The 21656-nt window shown below is 44.2% G+C and overlaps 1 protein-coding gene across 1 annotated transcript; it reads right to left on the bottom strand.

Moving 5' to 3' along the window:
• Positions 1-3649: 3649 nt before the first annotated feature.
• Positions 3650-19056, bottom strand: NPAP1 (nuclear pore associated protein 1). The gene is given in 10 exon segments (XM_012659376.1): positions 3650-3729; positions 5021-5075; positions 10100-10180; positions 16462-16630; positions 16876-17144; positions 17258-17322; positions 17325-17521; positions 18085-18239; positions 18338-18984; positions 18987-19056. Coding segments are annotated over 10 exon segments (1788 nt in total).
• Between the last annotated feature and the right edge of the window lie 2600 nt (positions 19057-21656).

Consider the following 21656-nt stretch of genomic DNA (forward strand, 5'->3'; position numbering starts at 1 on the left):
GAACAGAAATAGAAAGGGATTCTGATAAAAATACTGAAAGTCACAAAGTAATTTGGGGTGAGGGCTGTTTCTCACACACACACACACACACACACACACACACACACACACACACACCGCTGTTTAGCAAACCTGTCACCAAGGGATTTCTCCATGACATTCTCATCCTCACAGCTCTCAGCCTGGGCCAATTTATATGAATTGACCTTATTTCATCTATTTTAAGCCTATTTATCTGGTGTTCACAGGTTCTCAAAGATTTTGCCAATTTGTCCATGAAATATACGAGTCAGTTGCCCTGTAGTGGTTCCCCAGCCCAGCACGCTGCGCCCACTGGCATCTTGGAGGGCACTGAGAACCTTCGCTTTCAATCCACCCCAGAGCACCCCAGCCCTGCCAGGAGTGCCGGGGCCAGGAGTGTTAGCATGAGCTACTGGGGAGGGCTAGGGACACCCCACACCTCAATGGTTGTTCCTGAATTTAGGTCTTCAGGCTCTCACTTTTTCCAAGTTTTTCTACGGCCCTGTTACCTGGAGAAGGATACAGCGTTCAAAAGAGCCAGGCTGCACATGTACTTAAGCCACTCTTACACCCTAAATGACCAGTGGCAGAGTCAGCAATAGGCCAAAACATGCTCAGGAGTAAAGGTGTTTTTATTCCTCAGATTCCGACCCTGTTAGTGGAGTTGGAAACGCAGCTGATGGTTCAGCGGGAAGAGGCAGCCGTTGTCCGGTGTCCTGCGTCCTAAATCGCCTACCCTGGTAATGAACCCCTCACATCTGCATGGACGCGATTCCCCTCCTCCAGTAGAACCGGAGTGCGTGAAAGCTGAAATAAGAACCACACCCTGACTTTAGGAATGCAACATCCTCTTTCGAAATGTTTCCAAAACAAGGGAGCAATGACAGCTATTAATCTAAGAACACAGACCCAACAATTCTCTCCAAGAAGGCAAAATAACAATTTTGAGCCCAGCAATAATGCATGACAAGTTAAATTGATTTATGAAAATACGTTGTATTATACACATAAAAAAAAATAGTTCTTAAAGATGAAGTAAACTGAGTTACTTTCAAGCAGCTTACTTTCAGCCACGTGTATAGGAAAATTGCCATGGATTCACATTTTATATTAAAATAGAATTTAATTATAATTAAATATATAATACATTAAATTAAGGCTAGTATTAATAAGTTAATTAATATATTATTGCTAATATTTTAGTTGTGTTAAAAATGTTCTCAAAAGCCTAATATTGATTCGTCTCACTCCTGATTTCCACCTATGGCTTTACTAAACACCAAATACTAAGACGGCGATATAAAATTAAAGCATCCTAATTAGAACCCACAAAATAAATGTTCCACATGGCCACATTGATTCTTTTTATATATAAATCTAATTTAATTTTGGATGTTGTGTTTTAATTGTAGATTTCCTATTACAAAATTTTAATTAATAGGATACTGATAAAACTTTTTCTTCTCGGCTCTAGATTGATTTCATAACTAAAAGGGGAGCTGAGGGACGAATCCTGGGTTTAAATTGTGAGGAAATGCAGAAAGTGAAGGGGACGGTGGAGTGGGGGAACATCACTAGCTGTGTGACTTTAGACCAGTTACCAAACTTCTCTGTTACTCAGTTTCCTCATCTGTAAAGTGGGAATAATAATGGCATCTGTCTCAGAAGATTTTTGTAAGGATTTAACAAATTAATATATGTAAAGTTCTTGGAACAGAAAGCACATAGTAAGCACAGAGTAAATACTAGTTACTTTTTTAATTTAACAAAATTTTCAACCACTTACTGGACTTTTCTGTTTGGCTGTGCCTCAAAGTCAACACAAGTGAGACAGAATTGTTCGTGTTCCCTTCAGGGCAGCCCCCTCTCCCCAGTTCCTTGGAAATACGACCCAGGGCAGTGCCTCTGCTGTTCCAACCCACGGGAGCATTGCCAGCACATTCGATTCCCTCTGCTCCCCACCCACCCCTATCCAAGCTGTCACCAAAGCCTCTTGATTCTTCCTGCAAAACGGGCCACCTTTATCACTTCCTCTCCATCCCAGGGCCACCTGCCAAAGGAGACCCTTGTTACTTCTAACCTGAGCATCTCCACAGCCTTCTGGGGTGTATCCCACCCCCAAGAATGTCTTCTGGTTTCTCAAAACAATGTCAGCAACATCTTTTTAAACACTGCTGCCACGGGGTCACCTTCTGTCTTGAGCCTGGCATCAGGACCCTCCACAGTCTGTCACCAAACTACCTTGCCACCGTAACTCTCACCATTCCTCCGAGCCAGTCCACTCGGATGGGCTTCTCCTGGACCCCTGGGCTTCCTGGAGTTTCAGCTGCAAGAAGCAGAGCCTCAGTGAGGGCGACCTGGACGACCCTGCACAGAGGGGCACCTCTGTGTGGGTAACGTCCCCTGTTCTGTGCGCAGGAAAGTGAATCTCAGTGGCAATGCTCTGTGCCTTGCAGCGAGGCTCGCCAGAGAAAATTACAATACTGGGGATGCACTTACACTGAAAAATCAATTGTTGTTTGTCTGAAATACAAATTTAACTGGGTGTCCTGTTTTAGTTTGTTGTTTGGTGGTGGTGATTTTGTCTTGTTTTTTTGTGTTTGCAAAATCTGGTGAGCCCACTGCAGAGACCACCAGGAGGACGTGGAGCGTCTCTGGTTTACAATGACATCTTCAGTGTCCCAGCAAAAGAGATCACACTGTCCAGTGTGCATGTGCGCAGCAGGGCCTGGCTAGGAAGATATGTGACAACTGACACTGTTCTCAAGTGTCGGGGACACCGCAGGGAGCAGTGGAGACTGTTATAAACTGACGTGCACTGCACCTACTCCATCTGCAGCAAGTAGCTGCTACTCACCTTCACCCAGTGCTGCCATCAGGGATGTGGCAGAAATATTCAAAAACTTCCCAAATGTTGGGGGCCTTTGTATTTGAAAACTTTTGCAATTAAAATGTTGGCAACTAATTTAATAATAAAACTTTATTTTGACAACCCTGTGTGGATGGATAAAAACAAAAAAAAGGGTGCTGGCCAACTGACCAACTGGCCTGCAGGCCACCAGCTGCTGCCTGTGTGAGGCAGTGGCACTGGAGGTCAGTCCTCCACCGGGGAAAGGTGTCCCCTCCCCAGCCCCAGCCTGCCATAACAGTGGCTCGGCCACAATTCTGCTCCTGACTGACGGATTGTCTCGGTGCGTCTCGATTGGAACTCTCCGAAAGAGCAGATCTGACTGGGTGGGCCAGTCGCCTCCCAGCACACAGCAGTCTTTACAATCAGGCTCCCCTCGGTCACTGGCCAGCCCAGAGAAGGGTGCTCTCTGAACCCACCCACCGTGCCCTGGGGCACTGTGTCAGGGGCATTCCAAGCTCCAGACCCCTTGCATCTCTCCCGCTTCGTGAATTCCAGCCACCCCCGCCTGCTTTCCACCGTCTTCCGTCCCACCACAGAGCTCTCTGGGGTCATGCCTTCCTTGCCTTCCTCATCACCAAATTAACACCTTCACATTGGTCAGATCTCAGCTCCAGTGCCACTTACTCAGGAACTCCTTTCCTGGCCTCTTGGAAGGGGTCAAACGCCCCCACTGCAAGATCGTATAGCTCCCTGTAACCGAGTTCGTAGTCGGAACCTTTACTGGTGCTTGCAGGCACTGACCAGTCCAAACACAGGCCCTGTCAGGATGGACGCCGGGACAAGATCCTGGGGGCTTCCTGCTGGACCATTTAGCATAAACACAGGTGTGGGGACACAGTACTAGGGGTCCTGGAGACAGGGCTTGAGGGGTCCAGACACAGGGCAGGGGGCCCTCAGGGAGTCCATGGCAGCGGGTCTACTGTTGTGTAACACCCCTCCCCAAAACTTAATAACTTAAAACAGCAACGTATTCTTCCTCGCAATTTTGCAACCTGGCCTGGTTTCAGCTGGGTGGTTTTTCTGCTCCATGTGGTGCCTACAGGGGTAGGAACACCTAAGACGGCTTCTTCCGTCACAAGCCTGGCACCTTGGCTGGGACACTGAAGAGCTGAGACCTGGCTGGACGCCGCTCTCTCCATGTGGCCCCTTCCCAAGGCCAGGCCGGCTCCCTCACAGCATGGTGGTCTCTGCTAGTTGGGCTTTTCGTATGGCCGCTGGCTTCTAAAACGGTAGAAGCCGAAGCCACCAGTCTTTTTAAGACCGTGGCTCAGAAGTCTCAGTGTCCCTGCAGTACGTTCTCTTGGTCAAAGCAAGTCCCAAGGCCAGCGCTGATTCAAGGGAGGGGAAAGACCTCACCTCTCGAGGGGCAGAACTGCATTTGTATGTACAGAGGGGAGGAAAGGATGGCACTACCTGAGGGAATGACCTGCCACAATTAGTGTGGGCACATTTAAATATGTAACACCTGCTACAGCAGAGTGAGTGCGTATTGGCTGGATATCTGTTCCTTTAGGTCACTGTTGCAATTTTACATTTGTTTGTGATTTATTTGGTATGGTTGTCCGAGATGGCAGGAACCAAAACCACATTTTCTCACTGCTGTGTCTCTAGTGTCTACCGCAGTGCCTGTCCTGTTTCAGCATTTGATACGCATTTGTTGAATGAATGAATATCTCCTTCAAGAAGCAGCATTCACAATCTCACCAAAATGCTGACTGAAATGCTCCAACTTTTGTGTGGTGAAAATCCAAGAAAGGGTTTTTAAAGAGAAGTAACAGAAAGTTTAGACACAGAGTTCTCACTGGCAGAAGAACTAGTTTTGCTTGAAGGCACAAGAATGTGTATTTTGGCACCAGAGACCAGGTGTCTGTGGGAGGCACTGGGGTGGAGGAGAACTGAAATGAGAAAGAAAGACTTAATACAATGGTTTCTCACCCCCCCACCCCCCCCACCCCCCCGTTTTATGGATGTTCCTAGCACCCAGCACAGATTCCCTACAACTGATAAGATCATCAATAAGAGAAGCCACCCACCAAGACTTGGTGGGGCAACCTCCCAGGAAGACTCTCCTTGGGCAAGAATTAATACCTTCTTCCAGCTTGGAATGCTTAACGGGAGGTAAAGGTTGGATTTTGGAGGCAGCCTGGGGTAAAGAAAAGAACAGGGAATCAGAGAAACTGGATTTCCTTCCAGCTTTGCCATGCTCTAAGGAATAACCCTAAATAAGGCACCTCTCTTAGCACCAAACTACACCCCAAAATTTGTGGAGGGCTCAGCTAGCTTTAGGTCTCAACCATTCTTGACACGATTAAACCAAGCTCTGCCTTGTTACGGGATATGACAATCCCACCCTTCCAAGCTCTTCGTCCCTGTCAGTAATGCCCCATCTTCCTGCAGATCCAGATTGCCCCACCCGCTCATCTGCCACACCCACTCCCAGCACTGCAGTGTTTGCTTCCAGGACCTCCTACCTCCCGCCTCCGCCCACTGCCTGTCCTGGAACACAGATATAGCTTGTTCCTGCCATCCCTCATTCCAGACTCTCCTCACTTCACTGCTCCTGAGGACTCCCAACTTCCCTGACGTCTGATGGCAGCCCCTGGTGGTTGTCACCCAGGAGTCTAGGGAGATGCTGACCAAGCTCCCGTAGTTTGACTCCGAGGCCAGGCACTTACCTGGACTCCTTTCCAAGGCCAAAGGAGAGGCACCCTTACAAGATGACATATTTTTGTACGGTATTTTAACCACCATGGTTTTGACCCCTGTCATTTTTCACCCATTTCTCTCATATTGAATGATGTTGGAGTGTCTGTGGGTATTTTATGATCTACTGATAACAGGAAGTTGAGTTGAGGATACTTTTAGTTTGGGTTTAGCGGAACATGTGTATGTGGTTCACCTAAAGGTGCCCACATTGGTTGAAAGCAAATAGTGAGGTTTAGAAATTGTTGGGATTATACCAAAACATTTTGGGGGAAAAGAAAAAAAAGCATAACGCAAAGAAATGATGAATGTTTGAGATGATGGGCATACTAATTAGCCTGACCTGATCACTATGCATTGCATGTATCAAAATACCACTATGTACCCCATAAATACATGCAATTATTATGTGTCAATTAAACACAAATAAAATTAAACTAGATCTCCTAAAAATAAAACCAAACTAAAAACTCAAATGTATTCCTACATTTAAATCAAGTCTACATAATAATAAATAAAACAAAAAACAGCAATTTGGAAGAAAAAAGCATTAAGAAGAAAAGATAAACTTTGAATAAAGGTAATGAATAGGCTCTTAGATCATTTTATAATTTGATTAGTAATTTGTATCATATGGATACATTGGAAACAGTTTTAATTTCTTGCTGATACGGCACAAAACACTGACATCAACAAATTTAGCACAAAACTCATGATACACATTGTAATGAGGCCATTGACAATAAACTGTTTTATGAGTGTCGCAAATGAAGAGGATTTGAGATTAGTCAACACACAAGACAGCTCAAAGTCCTCCGAAATCTTACAACCCAGAAATGAAAGAAGATGGGTGGGGGTTTGTTCAACTTCAGCAACAACCCTAAATCTTTACATGACATTACCAATGGCAAGTCATCAGGCCGAAAGAAATTTTTTAAAACTATCAATTAAAAAAATGTTTTGACCCACCATGTCAAAGAAAAACTGAATTATCTTTCTATCATCATTATATAAAATGATATACAAAATCACTCTCATTTGAAGAGACTTTCAAAGAGTATATAGCTCCTCCCCAAAAAAATGTAGGAAAAAGTTTCATAGAGATACATCAGGCAATTACTTAAAACCTTATTTTTTTTTAGATTTGCTTTATTTATGGTATTTGAAAGCTTTTTAAATTTTATGATGGGTTCTAGTTTCCTTTCTCATTCAATGAAAATATTTTTTATTTCCAATTTTGTATTTATTACTTTATATGCCTTTTCTTAAAGGGGAAGCTCAAAATGTATAAGCATCAAGCCACATAAAACCTGGTCTGCCTTCCCAACAGCCAATGCCCCTTCTTCTCTCCTAAGAGAATACAAACTTACTCACAGATCCATTTTCTTCCATCTAATCCTGGATTTCAAGGGAGGTGGTTCCAGCTCCAGTCTTACGGGGTTCCATTCCTCTTGCTAGTGATTGCTTTAGGTGCACGCATGTCATGCAATTCCGGCAATGGATAGGGAAAAAAGTGAATTGGGGAATTTTGGGAAAGGTTTGCTTTTTTGCTTACAGATTGTTTTAAAAAGCTACCCAGGGTTGGATGCCCTATCTTTATCATCTGGACATTGTTGTATTTGGATGTTGTATTTGGATTGTATTTCTGGCACTGTAGCGGCCATCCTGTGACAATAAGGAGAGCCAGCCTCAGAACAAGCCAACCAGCAGAGAAAGAGCCCACCCAGGCCCTACATTTGGACTTCTGTGTGAAGACATGATATGTGTTTTCTCTTTATTAAAGCCAGTTGAGTTGAATTTTCTAGTACTTGGAGCTCAAATCTTCTCAGCTGATACACTGACTCTCACAGCTTTCCACTGCCTCCAACAAGTCTCCCTGGGTGATTGTTCTGCATAGTTCAAAAAGAGATGATCAAAGACTGATTTCACAAATCACATGGGTTGTTTACCACACAAAGAGAACTTTTTTCTTTTGTTCATAATGCTTAAAGAAGAGGAAGGACTGCACTAGATAGACATTATTGCATATCATTACTTTGTACACAGTGTACATTATATCCTGTACGGTATAAATATATAATGTATGGCATATAAATATATAGTGTAGAAATATACAGCGTATGGCATTATTGTGTACTATTAATGTGTTACATTAACCACATAGTGAGTTCCAATTTCATTAGAGTCCAATTATTAAAGTCTAGTTGCTCAATTAGAATGGAAGCAGGCCTCCATGGAATATGAAGTCTAATTAAAGTTTGAGGTTTTGCTTTATATAAGAGGTTCTTGGAAGAGCAGGCTTGATCAACACCATGAAGATCCGTGAGCACACGCGAGGCCCCTCGGCGCTGGAGGGTGGTGCTGGTGTTGGCTGGCGAGGCTCCGGAGATCAGCGCCAAGGCTGACAGGATGCGGCCCTGCCCCAGCTTGAGCTCTTGCTGTTTGGAGAAGCAGCTGACGGTGCAGCCCTGCCACAGCCTAAGCTCTCAAAGTGTTTGTCAAACTCTTAGGTTTATGTGTATTTTGGAGTCCAGTAGTTGAGGTCAATAACTCACATATGAGATCTGATAAGGTATCACATCACATTCCCAAGGGGAGGGGGGACTCCAAGTTCTCATCACAGCAAAACATATGCCGCTCATGTAGCAAACTATGTAAGTTTTTGGAATCATTTCAAAGTTCCATGACAGAAATTGTCTAGGTTCTCTGTAAGCTTGTCTCATCATACCCCCTTTACCATATTTTGCAGGACTCGCAGCCTCTAGTCTTAATGGGACACGCACTATGTGTACTTTTCCCCACATTTCTATGCCCAATCTCCTGTCTAATTTCCCTTCCCCATCCTCTGGGTGCTATATTCAACTCGAGCTGTAAGGCCCACAGGAAGCCTTCTCAGATTAATTCAGCTAACCCATCTCTCCCCTCCATACATTTCTGCAGCATTTATATTTCTTTATCATATAATGTGGTGTATAATATTGAATCATATGAAATGGTAGAAAATCATCCTGTTAGACTTGTTTCCTTAATTGTATTCCCATGCGAGTAGAGACCAATTCCTATATATCTTTTTTTAATTCCTATATATCTTTTCTGTCCCTAAAGATATAGTAAGAATTATACAAACACTTACCCAAATTCCACCATTTGAGAAATATTCTGAAATTAAAATTATTTACAGTATCATCAATATTTACCTATTACTTACATGTCAATCATGTATATAATATGGCTTCAAAAAGCCTCAGACGATGTTAAAGGGTGAGCCTACTCATGACCCAAAGACAGCTGTGCTACAAACCAATCGCAGCATCAGACTTTCAAACTGAATAAAAACTAAGAGCATTATTAGAGCGGAAGTGCGATTCTCTCCATTTATATATAAATATGCTTGAATGTTTCATGATGAATAACTATCACTACTTGCTTTAGAAGCCACTTAAAATGTTTTAAAAGTGACCACTTCTCATTGCTACATATTGGGACAACTGGCTACATTAGCACCGACACCTTCGGAAAGGAAGGCACATGCACACGTACTGCGCACAGGCCACGACTGCTTCCAGCTGGCACTGAGCCTTGAGCCATGGCTGAGAGACAGACTGCTCCCAACTTACGCTGGCTCAACTTACAATGTTTTAACTTTACAATGGTGTGAAAGCAATATGCATTTAGTAAAAACCATACCTCAGATTTTGAATTTCTATCTTCTGCTGGGCTATTGACGTTCAGTACAACACCATCACAATGGTGGGCAGTGGCAGCAGCTGCAGCTCCCAGCCAGCCCCCTGATCAGGAGGGTGAACAACCGATACTCCACAGTGAGAGGTGTTGCCGGATGATTCCGCACAAGTGCAGGCTAATGTACGTGTTCCAAGCATGTTTAAGGCAGCTGGGTGAAGCTACGATGCTTGGTAGGTGAGATATATTGAATGCATTGTCTACTCAGGATATTTTCAACTTACGATGGGTTTATCACTACATAACCCCATTGTTAAGTCAAGGAGCGTTTCTATAATGCATATATATTGTTTTTTATGTTGCTGAGATGTACTTTCACATTTGGCTTTACAGTGGTATACTTGCAAACATTTCTCCTGTTCATAGATTTCAGGCACGGAGGTTTCTCTCTTCTGAGCTCTGAGTCAGGAAATCCACTGTCTGTGGCTGGTGACCCACACCACAAGCCTTCCTCACCCACCACCCCACCTCATACTGTGCTTTTGTACATAGAGAGCCGCTCCACACCCCTTGAAACACTCAAGGAATCCTCACTGATACATGTCTATATATATTTATTCATTCATTAACAGTTATTTAGGAATACGGTGATAAATTGATGTGGTCCTTACTGTCATGGATTTTACAGTCTAGTTTAGCAAGCAAGAAGTATTAATTAATCACAAAAATAAATATATGTAGATATAACACTCACTTTGTAGTCAAACTGAAGGTGTGTCTTACCGCTTTACATTGCCACTGCCGTGAATCCTTATTTTGTGCAATGAACGCCCATGACGAAGATTCTGGAGGTACAGTGGAGTCCTGGGGAGAGAGGAGCAGATCCGACTGTGAAGACTCAATCCTCAAGAAAGCCAGTTGTCGGCTTCAATAAGTTTCTTCTCTTTTTTGTGCTACATGGACTGTAATCTGTATATGCCATCTCTTCGTGCTACATTGAGCTGTCCTCTTGCTAGGTTTAAAGGAGGTGCATTAATTAGAACAGGTTGCATTTCACTGTGGTAACAAATACTCCTAAAATGTCAGTAGCTGAAAAATAAAAACAAAGGTTTATGTCTCCCTCACGTGACATGTCCTTCGTCTGGAACGTGTCTTCTACTTTAGCATCTTCCATCAAGAACCCAACCCGAGGGAGACTTCTTATCTGACAGAAAAAGGGACGCTTGGAACACTTGCCGCCCCCTCTCACAGTGGATGGGCCAGAACTGGGCAGATGGCTCCACCCCGCCACAGAGAGGGACAGGAAACTCAGCCTTCTGTGTGCCTTGACGGAAAGAAGAGTCGGGTATGAGTGTGTTTCACAGAATCATAGTCACCTGAAAGAAAGGCTCGTGTCAGCCCAGAAGCAGCCACATCCTATTGGAAACACTGGTTTTCCTTGGATGACGTCTCCATTTAGATCCTGCCTTTCTTTATATTACCCATAGTAAAGATCCTTTTCAAGGCAGTCGATATTCATTTGAAAAACTAAAACCAAATATAGTCAAAAGGTTCTTCAGAGGACTCAAAAGACAGCCATAAGCATTTGTATGATTGGTGTCCATTTTCCTGAGGGCTAGGGCTGTTGGGAACCTCCACAGATGAAGAGGAAGAGGAAGCCAGTGCCCAGGTCCCAGCCTGTAAGAGACTCACACAGGGCTGAGTTCTCATCAGTTCCAAGGGAAGGGGTTGGAGCTGGAGCCCGGCTCTGGCCCTTCCAGGCACTAAAGGAGGCAACTACGCTGACTGCATGATGTAGACAGGGCAGTTGCTGGCCTGGTTGTTTTTTAATAATGGTCCAATGCAGCCTTAACTACAGCCCCATGGGCCAACTTTGCTCAACAATGATGGCTTCAGAAACTAGAGCTGTGGTGTTTAATGTGGTAGCCTCTAGCCACATGTAGCTTTTTAAATTTTAAATTATATTTAATTAAAATTACGAACAATTTAAAAATTAATTCCTTGGTTGCACTAGCCACATTTCAAGTGCTTAATAGCCACATGGAGTTAGATGCTGCTATTATTCTACAAAACAAGTATAGACTATTTCCATCCTCGCATGAAGTTCTGTTGGACAGAGCTATTCTAGAAGACCCGGATTTGAGAATAGGACACCACCAATGATGTCCTCTTGTCAAAAGAATAGAATTTGAATCTGATCAAGACTCTATGACTCATAGGAAGTGCAAAGGCTGGGAGAACGTGTACAACTGCACAACGGAGAAACAAACAGCAACGGGGATACAGCAGGAAACTCAAGGAAACAAACCATCCAGTTTCTCAAAAAGAAAACTTCAAAGAAAAAAAGATAAAAGGGGAAAGCTATAAATATTTGTAAGATATGTCAAACAATGACAGAGTGTGCACCTTATTGGAATTGATCAAATATAAAACTATAAAAGTATGTATAATAAGCATGAGATAACTGGAATTTGAACACTGCCTTATGGATGATATCAAGGATTGATATTTTCTGAATTCACTTCAGGTATGTTAATGATTTGTGGTTATGGCAGAGTGAAAAGTCCTTATCTTTTAAGACTATTAATGGAAGAAATGATATAATGTCTGAGATTTGCCCCAAAATAATTCAAGCACAGGGGATGAATTGGTGTGTGGATGGGATAGGATTGGCCATGGATTGATGATTGTTGGCTATGGCTGATGAATTCCCCAGGCAAAAAATTGATTATTCTGATTACTTGTGCATATATGTTCCAAGTGGAAAAAAAAAAATTAAATAGAGTAAGTCTTATTGTATAATCCAGGAGTCGTGCTCCTTGGTATTTACCCAAAAGAGTTGAAAACTATGTCCATACAAACCTGCTCAAAGATGTTTATAGCATTTTTATTCACAATTGGAAAAATTGGAGGCAACCAAGGTGTCCTTCAGTAGATGAATGGATAAATAAACTGTGGTACATCCATACAATGGAATATTATTTAGCACTAAGAAGAAATGAGCTATCAAGCCATGAAAAGACATAGAGGAGCCTTATACATATGACTAAATGAAAGAAGCCGGTCTGAAAAGGCTACATACTGTATGATTCCAACCATATGACATTCTGGAAAAGGCAAAACTACGGAGACAGTAAAAAGATCAGTGGATGCCAGGAGTTAGGGGCAAGGGAGGGCTGAATTGGCAAATCACAGAGGATTTTTAAGGCAGTGAAACTATTCCGTATGAGGTAATGGTGGATTCCTGTCATTGTACATTTGTCAAAACACATAGACTGTACACCAAGAGTGAATCCTAATGTCAACTATGGGCTTTCAGTGACAGTGATGATTCAGTATAGGTTCATCAATTGTGAAATATGTCCCACTCTGGTGGAGATGTTAATAACGGGAGCGGCTGTGCATTTGCGTGGGCAGTGGCATATGGGAAATCTTTGTATCTTCCATTCAATTTTCCTGTAAACCTAAAACTGCTCTAAAAAATATTAGAGTCTATTTTAAAGGCAGGGAAATAGAACCACTCATCGAGAGTAGTTTCCATAGAGTTTGCCCTACTGTTATGATATTCCTTACAAGAAGCAAGAATCTTTGTTCCACCTTGGCAAATTGTCTTAGTTCATTCTAAAGTTTATCCTTCAACTTCCAACACTTTATGTTTTATTTTGTGCTTTCATTGCCATGAACTATATCTGAGAGTCCTGTGAAGTTTTGTGTTGTCACTTACTGTGGGACATCTTCATCCTTTTGTCACAACTGCTTTCCTCATTTATGTTGATTCTGCCTTTACTGGGATCCTTGGGCTACATATTTAATCTCTGTAATGTCTACAGAGTCAGTGTTCCCACTTCAGCTCTTTCTCCTACAACTCTTCTACATTCTACGGAATTTCACTTCCAGTGTAGTCACTATGTGTTTCTTTGCTGCACTTTTGCTTTGTTGCCTCTCTCTCTGTCAATTATGCAGCTTTGTGACATGTCAGGTAGACTTATCACTGGGGAACAAGGAGGCAGCACAACGACGTGTGTGTGTGTGTGTGTGTGTGTGTGTGTGTGTGTGAATTGTGTGACCAATCACCAACTGACTGTAAAAGAAGTGACTTGATTGGTCACTGTTGTGATGCACATCTGGTATTTACAAAGTGATGTGTGGACTGTACAGCGATTTGTGAAATTTCTACTGTGTGCAATTTCTCACAGTTAATATATGGTGGTAAATAAAATTTGAATTATGTTCTTGGAGTACTGGGTTATTTAACTAATGGTAACTAAAATTCATGCACATGTGAACTTTACATAGCAAGGACTGCCTGTATGACATATATTTGGCAGTATTCCAATGTAAGATAAAATACTTAGAATAATGTAGACTAGCATGAGAAATCATATTCTTGGTATGAGGAAGTCTTTCCCTAAGCAGACCACGAAACTGAAATAGCATAAAGGAAAAGATAGAGGATTTGATGTGACACAAATTGAAGAATTCTCTATGGCCAAAGGCAATCTAAACAGAGTTAAAGGACAGAGGAGGAACTAGGAGATGTATAAACATATGACCCAGGGTTTGGGCACCAATTCCTTTCTTCCACTACAGTATCAGAGAGTCAAACTTTATGACTTCATCAATAGATGAGAGATTAGACCAAATTTCTCATATAGTGTGGACTTCATTTTGTGGAATGCAAACTACCCTCCAACAGGAAAGGTGGGGAATTGCCAGTCTAACACAGATTCTTGGCAGTGCACTCAGAGAAACCTGGAGTAACTGTGTGATAGATGAACCTCTTCACAGTCCTATAAGAAAAGGAATCAATTAATAGCACATCAGTTTCTCCGGGGTAGAATTCCAATGCTGTCTGAGCACCACTGAGCTTTGCGAAACATCGAAACACACAGTCTCTACCAAGTCCCTCTTAAACAATCAGGTGGGAAAGAAATGAAAAAGCTGATGGACCTGCCGGTTACATTTGCAGCCCTGGTTCCTGTGCATAGTGAAGATAGAAAACATCTGGTGCCACAGATGTGAGCCCCAAGGGGCATGGAGATTCGAATGAAGCAGAGTGGAAAAGCAGGTGCCTGATCACCAGCCTCAGTTGAATTATTTTTAGTCTCCACTAGAAAATGTCAACTCCTAAATGAGAGATTTCAGGCAGGAGCAGCTCCTGAAATTGTACCTAAATACTGCAAATATATTAGATACCTAATAAATCCCATGGACAACTGTGCAATAAAGGAGCTGACAAATGGAGTCTAATAAGTGCAGCAATTGTGCCTTTGTCAGCCAACACACGGAGAGCACTACTGATCCTCAGAAATACGTACTGTAACTGGGCCTTAAGCCTGACTGGAAGTTTCCACAGATGTGTGATACTGGAGATGGGTTTGCAGCTCCACTTGCCCAATCACCTTTGTTTCTTTTCTCTAGTTGGAGAATTAGAATGTAGAGTCCACAAAGTGAGGAATTTTGCCTTTCTTCTAATTGATGCCACTACCTATAAGAGTGCACAGCACATTCCAGTTGCTCAAGAAATGTGTTAAATAGATAAATGAGTGAATGAACTGCCTTCCAAGTAGTACCTGCATCTTCCACACGCATCTCATGCTGTTAAAAGTAGAACTTGTATTTTTACCAAAATCGCTCATGTTCCTCTATCTGAGCCAGATGGCTAGAATAGAGCTGGGTTCCTTGCTTGGGGTCACCCACTTCTCTTCCCTCTTACCTCCTCACCATCCCCAATGTCCACTCCTTTAGACCAGGGGCTCATTGTTTCACCTTTGCTTGGGTCACTACAGTGTCACTAAACCTCCTTGACTCTGCTCTCTCACCACTTAATTCTTCCTTCTCACACAGTCACAAGAATGTTTCTAAAATCTACATAAAATTTTGTCATCTTTTTGCTCGCAACACTTTCCTGATTTCCCACACTTTCAGGAAAATGGACAACCTCATCGTAGTACTTAAGTTTGTCCATATTCTGCCCTCCCTTGTTGAACCCTACAGGTGCATCTCCCAGCTTTGGCTCTGCTCTGCAGCCACACCAGGACACCTGTCAGCTGTCCCACTACCTGGTCGTCTCCCTCCCCTCACTGTTAAAATGCTATTGCTTTGACCTGGAAAGAGTCCTTCCACACTTGACTGTTCCCTTCTCCCCCAAAGGTGCAGTTCATGGTTCATTTCCCCTGGGAGTAGTCTACGTTCTTCTTACCCACTGCCTATATCTGAGTGCTTACCCGTTCAGTTGAACTTTTGGTCCAATCGTCTGTCTTTCCCACTGCATTGTAAATTTTTCTGGGGCAAGAGATGTCTCTCAATTCTATATCTCTAGGGCCTAACAGGGAGTCTAGTGCAGAGTCATCATTGAATAAATGTTTAATGAAATGAGTGAGAAGCTGAGGGAAACGCTGTACTTTCCTCTTGTCTCCATCTCCAGATGGTTTCCCTGGGTTGTGAAATGCCTTAGGAAAGATGGAATTTTCAGCAATGAAGTCTAGTGGAGACATAGTAGGACTCAAGGGTCAGCCAGAGCTAGGTGTGATGGTAACTGCTGTGATTTGATGTCCCAGTGTTTACACCAGAGCCAGGCCAAATATCAAAGAGAATCTTTTCTGATATTTTTAAGCAACATGAGAAATGCTAAGTAAGATTAAATTTTCAATAATTATAGAACAGACACAAGCTCTTCCTTGCTTTGCTCCTCTAGAAGCAAGAAGCTGGATGCCAAGCCCAGCACTCTGGGTGAAGTGGGAATGTGTGAGCACGACTGGCCTAAGTCTCACCTAAACACAGACACACAACAAAAAGGCATTTATGCATTTTTAAAGAGTAAAATCAGAAAGTGCGTTTCCTCACACACATCAAGGAGGATCTGGCCTCCAATGAGGTCAGGATGGTTGGAGAGAAGAACAGAGGGAAGAGGTGAGGGTGATGCAGAGTAGCTACTTCCACATGCTATTCCCCGGGAATCAGGACAGTTTGTGTAAAGTCTGGCTCAACACATCACCCCTCATACATGCCAATTCTTCCTCCACAGTTGACTCAAAGGGCAAAGACACAGGAGCAGAGGCAGATTAACAGAAGAAGGGTTTTATACACACTGTGTGGGAAAGAAAAGGGCCCACTGAGGAAAGTGGGTTAGGGGAAGGGAGAACCTGCACATAGCAGGGGCCTGGGGCGGACACATGGAGTCCAAAGCTCCCACCACTCACAGGGGCTGCAGGTCTCATCAACACCAGTTGGCCTGGACTGGTGCTGGCCAACAATGCAGTACTGTCCCCAGTGCCAGGCATCCTGGTGGCAACTCCAAGCCAGATGTCTTGTCTGTGAGAAGGGGAAAAGCACCTGGAGTGTTGGCTGGGTGTTGATAGGCCAATCAGCAAAACCGATGGCATCAGGTTGGCACTGGGTGGATGGACTGCAGGAGAGGCCAGGCCTATAGCTTGTTCTTTCGTTGCTTCCTTCCCCACATGAAAGATTGGTGAGACCATTGCTGTCCATCAGGGGGCTGAGGGATGGCTCCTGGATTAAGACAATGCTTGGAGGTTGCAGTTGGTCCACTGACCCACTGTCCAGGCATGCCCATGCCATTGGAGACTTGCACTGAGGCAATGCTGCCACTGGGCAGTGTGTTTCCAGGAAGCCCCGTGTAAAAAGGGATATCATTCTTCCTGGAGACAGGACACCGAAAGATGACAGCCTTGGAAAGAGGGGTGGTATCCACAGCACTGGTGTCAAAGGCAGGCGCAGGTAATGCTATTGCAGGGGCCCTGCCAACCAGAGTGGAGGAAACTGGAGGAACCGTGATGGAGAGGCTCATAAATGCCACCAGGACACCCTGCAAAAAGAGGCTCCCTGCTACTGCCCATCAGGGCACCCAAATGTGGGCCAATGGGCGGTTTCTAGGCCAATGAGATGGTTATGGTTACAATTTGAGGTGGGGCAGCGGACCGTAAGTGCAGATGGACTGATGGGGACTCTGGTCTCTGCAGGGCGCCTCTGTTCTGCAGCGCAGGGATTTGGGAACGTGGAGGAGAGCTCACGCTAGAACTTGCAGGAAAGCTGAAAATAGCAGCCATAGATGGGGAGTGGTGTCCCTTTCCATCCTCAGGGTCCAAAGTAGGCTGCTGGGTCAAGTGGGCAGATGTATTGGCCCTGGTGGTAGACATGGCTGCTGCCAAAGGGGTAAACGTGCCCATGATAAAAACGGGATTTCTGGTAGAAGGGACTAGAGGACAACAGGGGAAGGAAAGAGTAGAAAGGGTAGGGAATGAAGAAGGAGGGATGGGGAGGGAAAGAGGAGGAGGGGAGGGGATGGAAGTAGGAGGGGGATGGGGAAGGAGGGAGGAGAAGGGATAGGAATGGGAGCAGGAGGATGGTTGAAGGAGGAGGAGAAGGATGATCAGGGAAGGGAGGAAGAGGAAGGATGGGGAATGAAGGAAGAGGAAGGATGGGGAAGGAGGGAGGAGGAGAGATGGAGGAGAATGACTGGGGATGAAAGAAGGAAGAGGGATAAGGAGGGAAAAAGGAGGAAGGTAGGGGGAGGAAGGATGGGGAATGAAGGAGAAGGAAGCATGGGGAAGGAAAGGGGAGGAGGGATGGGGAAGAAAAGAGGAGGAGAGGAATCCACACACATGGGTGCGGGGACTCAGTTCTGCACAAGGGTGGCATCACTGAGAATGGTAGGGGGCTAGGAGTTTGGGGCAGGTTGGAAGTGGGAGGCCTGTAGCTGGGACTGGGTGAGCAAGGCCCCCGTTCTCCTTAGATGGAAGCCCCACAGTGAAACTGGCCCTAAAGGGAGGAAAAAGTTCTCAGGAACAGGCAGAGGAGAGCTAGGGACTGTGAACGTTGTGGAGGAAGGTGGAGGGACACGCAGGATCAGAGGTCCAGCAGCCAGGTCGGCCAAGTCAGGGGAGGGAAGAAGAACGGGGCCCTGGAAAGTGTAGGATGCGGCCAAGGGCTGGGATTCTGCCATCTCAGCAGCAGATGGGGAGAGGGGGCAGGCTGGGTGGCGCTGCAGCTTCCCAGGGCCTCTGTCTTCTCCCCCAGAGCCTCTGTTTTCTCCTGCAAGATCTTGGTCTTTCTTTGACATGCAATGCGCTCCTCCGAGGTGCCTCGATCTTCCTCAGCAGCTATACAGGGAAGCTTCGGAGGTGGGGGCAGCTCGCCTCTGTCCCACAACAGTGGTAACAGCAGTGATAGGGACATTTTTCTTTTGCAGGGCCTATTCCTGGCAGCTCTGGGTGGAGAAGAGCTCCTGGGTGTCACCTGTGCAGTCTCTTCACCCTGCATCTCCTTCCCCGACATCAGCGCCTGGAGCAGGCCTGGAGAGCTGGACCGATGGCCTCCCTGCAGCAGTCCCGTGGCCCACTTCTCTAGTAGCCAGGAGCGGCCTGGGTGAGAGAGCACTACTGCACCTGGGTCAGGCAGCCCAGGAGGCAGGACACCTCCAACAGGGCTGTGTGAGCCGGTGACTGCATGGCCTTCAGAGAAGGAGGTCATCAGAGACACCTGGGCCTCCTCACTCCAGGTGTTTTTGGAGTGGTGGGAGTGGAGATGTCCCTCCAGGGAAGGTCCAGGATGTCACTTCCAGGAAGTGAGATCTCCCTGGGTCTCCAGGGACCTTGATGGTGATGGTGCTTCCCTGTGGCTAGGAGGGGCCCTTTTCCTGTCATCCTGCCTTGGGTCTCCAGGAGGTCGTCATCCTCCTCCTCTTTCCTCTCTACCTCCTCCTCCTCCTCCTCCTCCATTGATAAGAATATCAATTTTAACGAAAGAAAGGAGGGAATGAAAGGGCAGCATTGCTAATAAACTATCTAACAGATAAAAATAAACTCTTCTAACAGAGAATAATAAATTAACAGAAAAAAGAAAGGTCACAGCACACAAGTGCCCCTTTGTTTGATTAACCACCGTTGGCTTAACTTGCTGTCTTTAAGAATTTGTTTTACAGCACTTGAAAAGAACTGAGCAGATAGAAGAAGCATGACTCTCACCCAGTTCCCACCAGACCACATTCTAAGGACCCTGATAAAGCCAGAAAGAAAAAAAAAGAAAGAAAACACAGCCATTTCACAGCTGCCCCCTGTTATCAGCTCAAAATATTTTTTTCTTTTCCCTTTATCCCAATAAAAACCCCAAACCCCTTACCCTCAGGGCCAGCACTTCTCTCTTTTGAGCCGTGCTGTTTCCTCCCTTGAAAAGTAAAATGAACTTTTTGCTTCAAACCTGTCCTAATCTTTGTGTCAAGAATTCTTCTCCGTCCCACACTACAAGTTCCCACCCTAACACTTAGAACCACGCATATCTATACTAAGCACATGCACCCCAGGAGGAGGTCCTTGCTTCATCTCCACTTAAGTTGACCATGGCCAACTCTGGGCTCCAGTCTCAGATAATGTAGAGCAGATCCACCAACCGTCAATGTTGCATTTCCCACATTTTTCTTCATGAAATCTTGCAGCCCAGATTCCTTTTTGGTCTGGTCTGAAGGATCCACGTATATTAAGATTATATTCTAGATCAATTTTGATCTATCCTAAAAGAAATTCACCACTGGATTATTCCATATGGATAAGAAGCCAGTTTCTCTGGCCTTCCTGGAATGTGTCCAGAAAGCAAATATATTCATTTACAAGTTAATATTGGAGCAATGTGTTGGATTAAAACAGGATCAACGCAATTTGGTCATTGTGAGCATGACAGCAGGGCCCACTCCTCACTGCACAGTGTGGTCACCTACATGGAACTCTAGATATTCTTATGCCCAAGAAAGGAGACATACTTTGGGGTGTCAGGATAAAGGAAACATGTGTTACTGTCCTAGGATCCAGAATCCTCAGGATGACAAGAATGATTTAGAAAATCCTACATGTGGCTTTATCTAGTTTTAACCTTGTTTCTTTGGCTCATTTCATTGGAATATGTTTCTTATTCATGGGGCTGATGATGTGTTTCAGACATATGGCAGGCAGAAGTTTCAGAATCAAGAATCAGAGATCAGAAAAAATGTTTTTATACATTTTTTAATTTTAAAAATATCTGTTTAAAATAACACTAGGCATAATTAGTATATTACAAGATTGATTTTAGTCCCCTGCTCATAAGAGTCCTTTTATAATGTGTCAGAGCAAGTTTAGACTTCCATCCCCAGCAAGGTTGGGGTTGTTAGGACAGAAAAGTCTTTCTCACACCCAAAGTCTGTTTGAAAAGAGGAGAAATAGTAAAAGCCCCTTCTAACCTCTCCATGAGCAGAAATGATTTACAGTTAAAAAATGTGAATTAATAAAATCAGGGAAATTAGGGTATCCATCTCCTCAGGTATTTATAATTTCTTTGTGTTAGGAACTTTCCAGTTCTACTCTTTTAGTTATTTTTGAAGTATGTCCTAACTTATCGTTGATTATAGCCACTTTGTTGTGCTATCAAATATTGTTCTTTCTAACTATCTAACTATATTTTTGCAGCCACTAGTCATCCCTACTGTATCCCCCTCTCCCCGCTACCCATCCCTGCTTCTGATAAACCATCATTCTCCTCCATCTCCATGAGATCATTTGTTTTAAATATTTAGCTCCCATGCAAAGAGTTGGGAGACAAAATAGAAGAACAGAAATGGCAAAGATTCGAGACCATGCTTGAGGAATAAAAAGGAAGGCAGTGTTGTCAGCCTCTGGAGAGCGAGGGGATACAGCGGGCTAGGAGACCACAGGGAGAAGTCAGATAATTCAGAATCTTGCCTAGGAAGATAGTAAGCTCACATTTTATTCTTAAAACAAAGAGAAGCCATGGATTAGTTTTAAGTGGGGGATTTGCCTTTAACTGGTACATGGATTAAATAAATTAATATATATGATGTACTTAGAACAGTGGCTGGCAGAGAAAGCACTATGAAAGCATTTTTATTCTTATCTTTATTTGTATTATTAAGGATGCATTGGAGAAGGACCAAGAATGAAAGCAGGTAGACCAGCTGGATCCTGAGCCAGGATGGCGGCTGTAAAATTGGAGAGAAGTGGGATGTACATAACAAAGCGTGACTCTGAACTAGTCAATAGGACTTCCTGATGAAAAGGGACAGAAGGAATGAAGGACTCCTTTAGGTTTCTGTCATGTTGTCTGTCAGATGATGACGCATTAGTCAATCAAAGAAGACTGCAGAAGAAACCAGTTCAAGAGGGAAAAAAAAAAATCAAGATTTCCAGTTCATTCTGTTGAGTTTGAGGTGCCTATCAGACATCTCAGTGGCAATGCCAAGTCTGCTATTACCCGCATTGCTCTTTTACAGTGAAGAAGCTGAGATTTCAAGGGACTGAGCAGTCTGCTCAAAGTCAGACAGCTGCGGAGAGGT

The sequence above is a fragment of the Propithecus coquereli genome, unplaced genomic scaffold (genome assembly GCF_000956105.1).
Source record: "Propithecus coquereli isolate 6110/MARCELLA unplaced genomic scaffold, Pcoq_1.0 Scaffold608, whole genome shotgun sequence".
Lineage (NCBI taxonomy): Eukaryota > Metazoa > Chordata > Mammalia > Primates > Indriidae > Propithecus > Propithecus coquereli.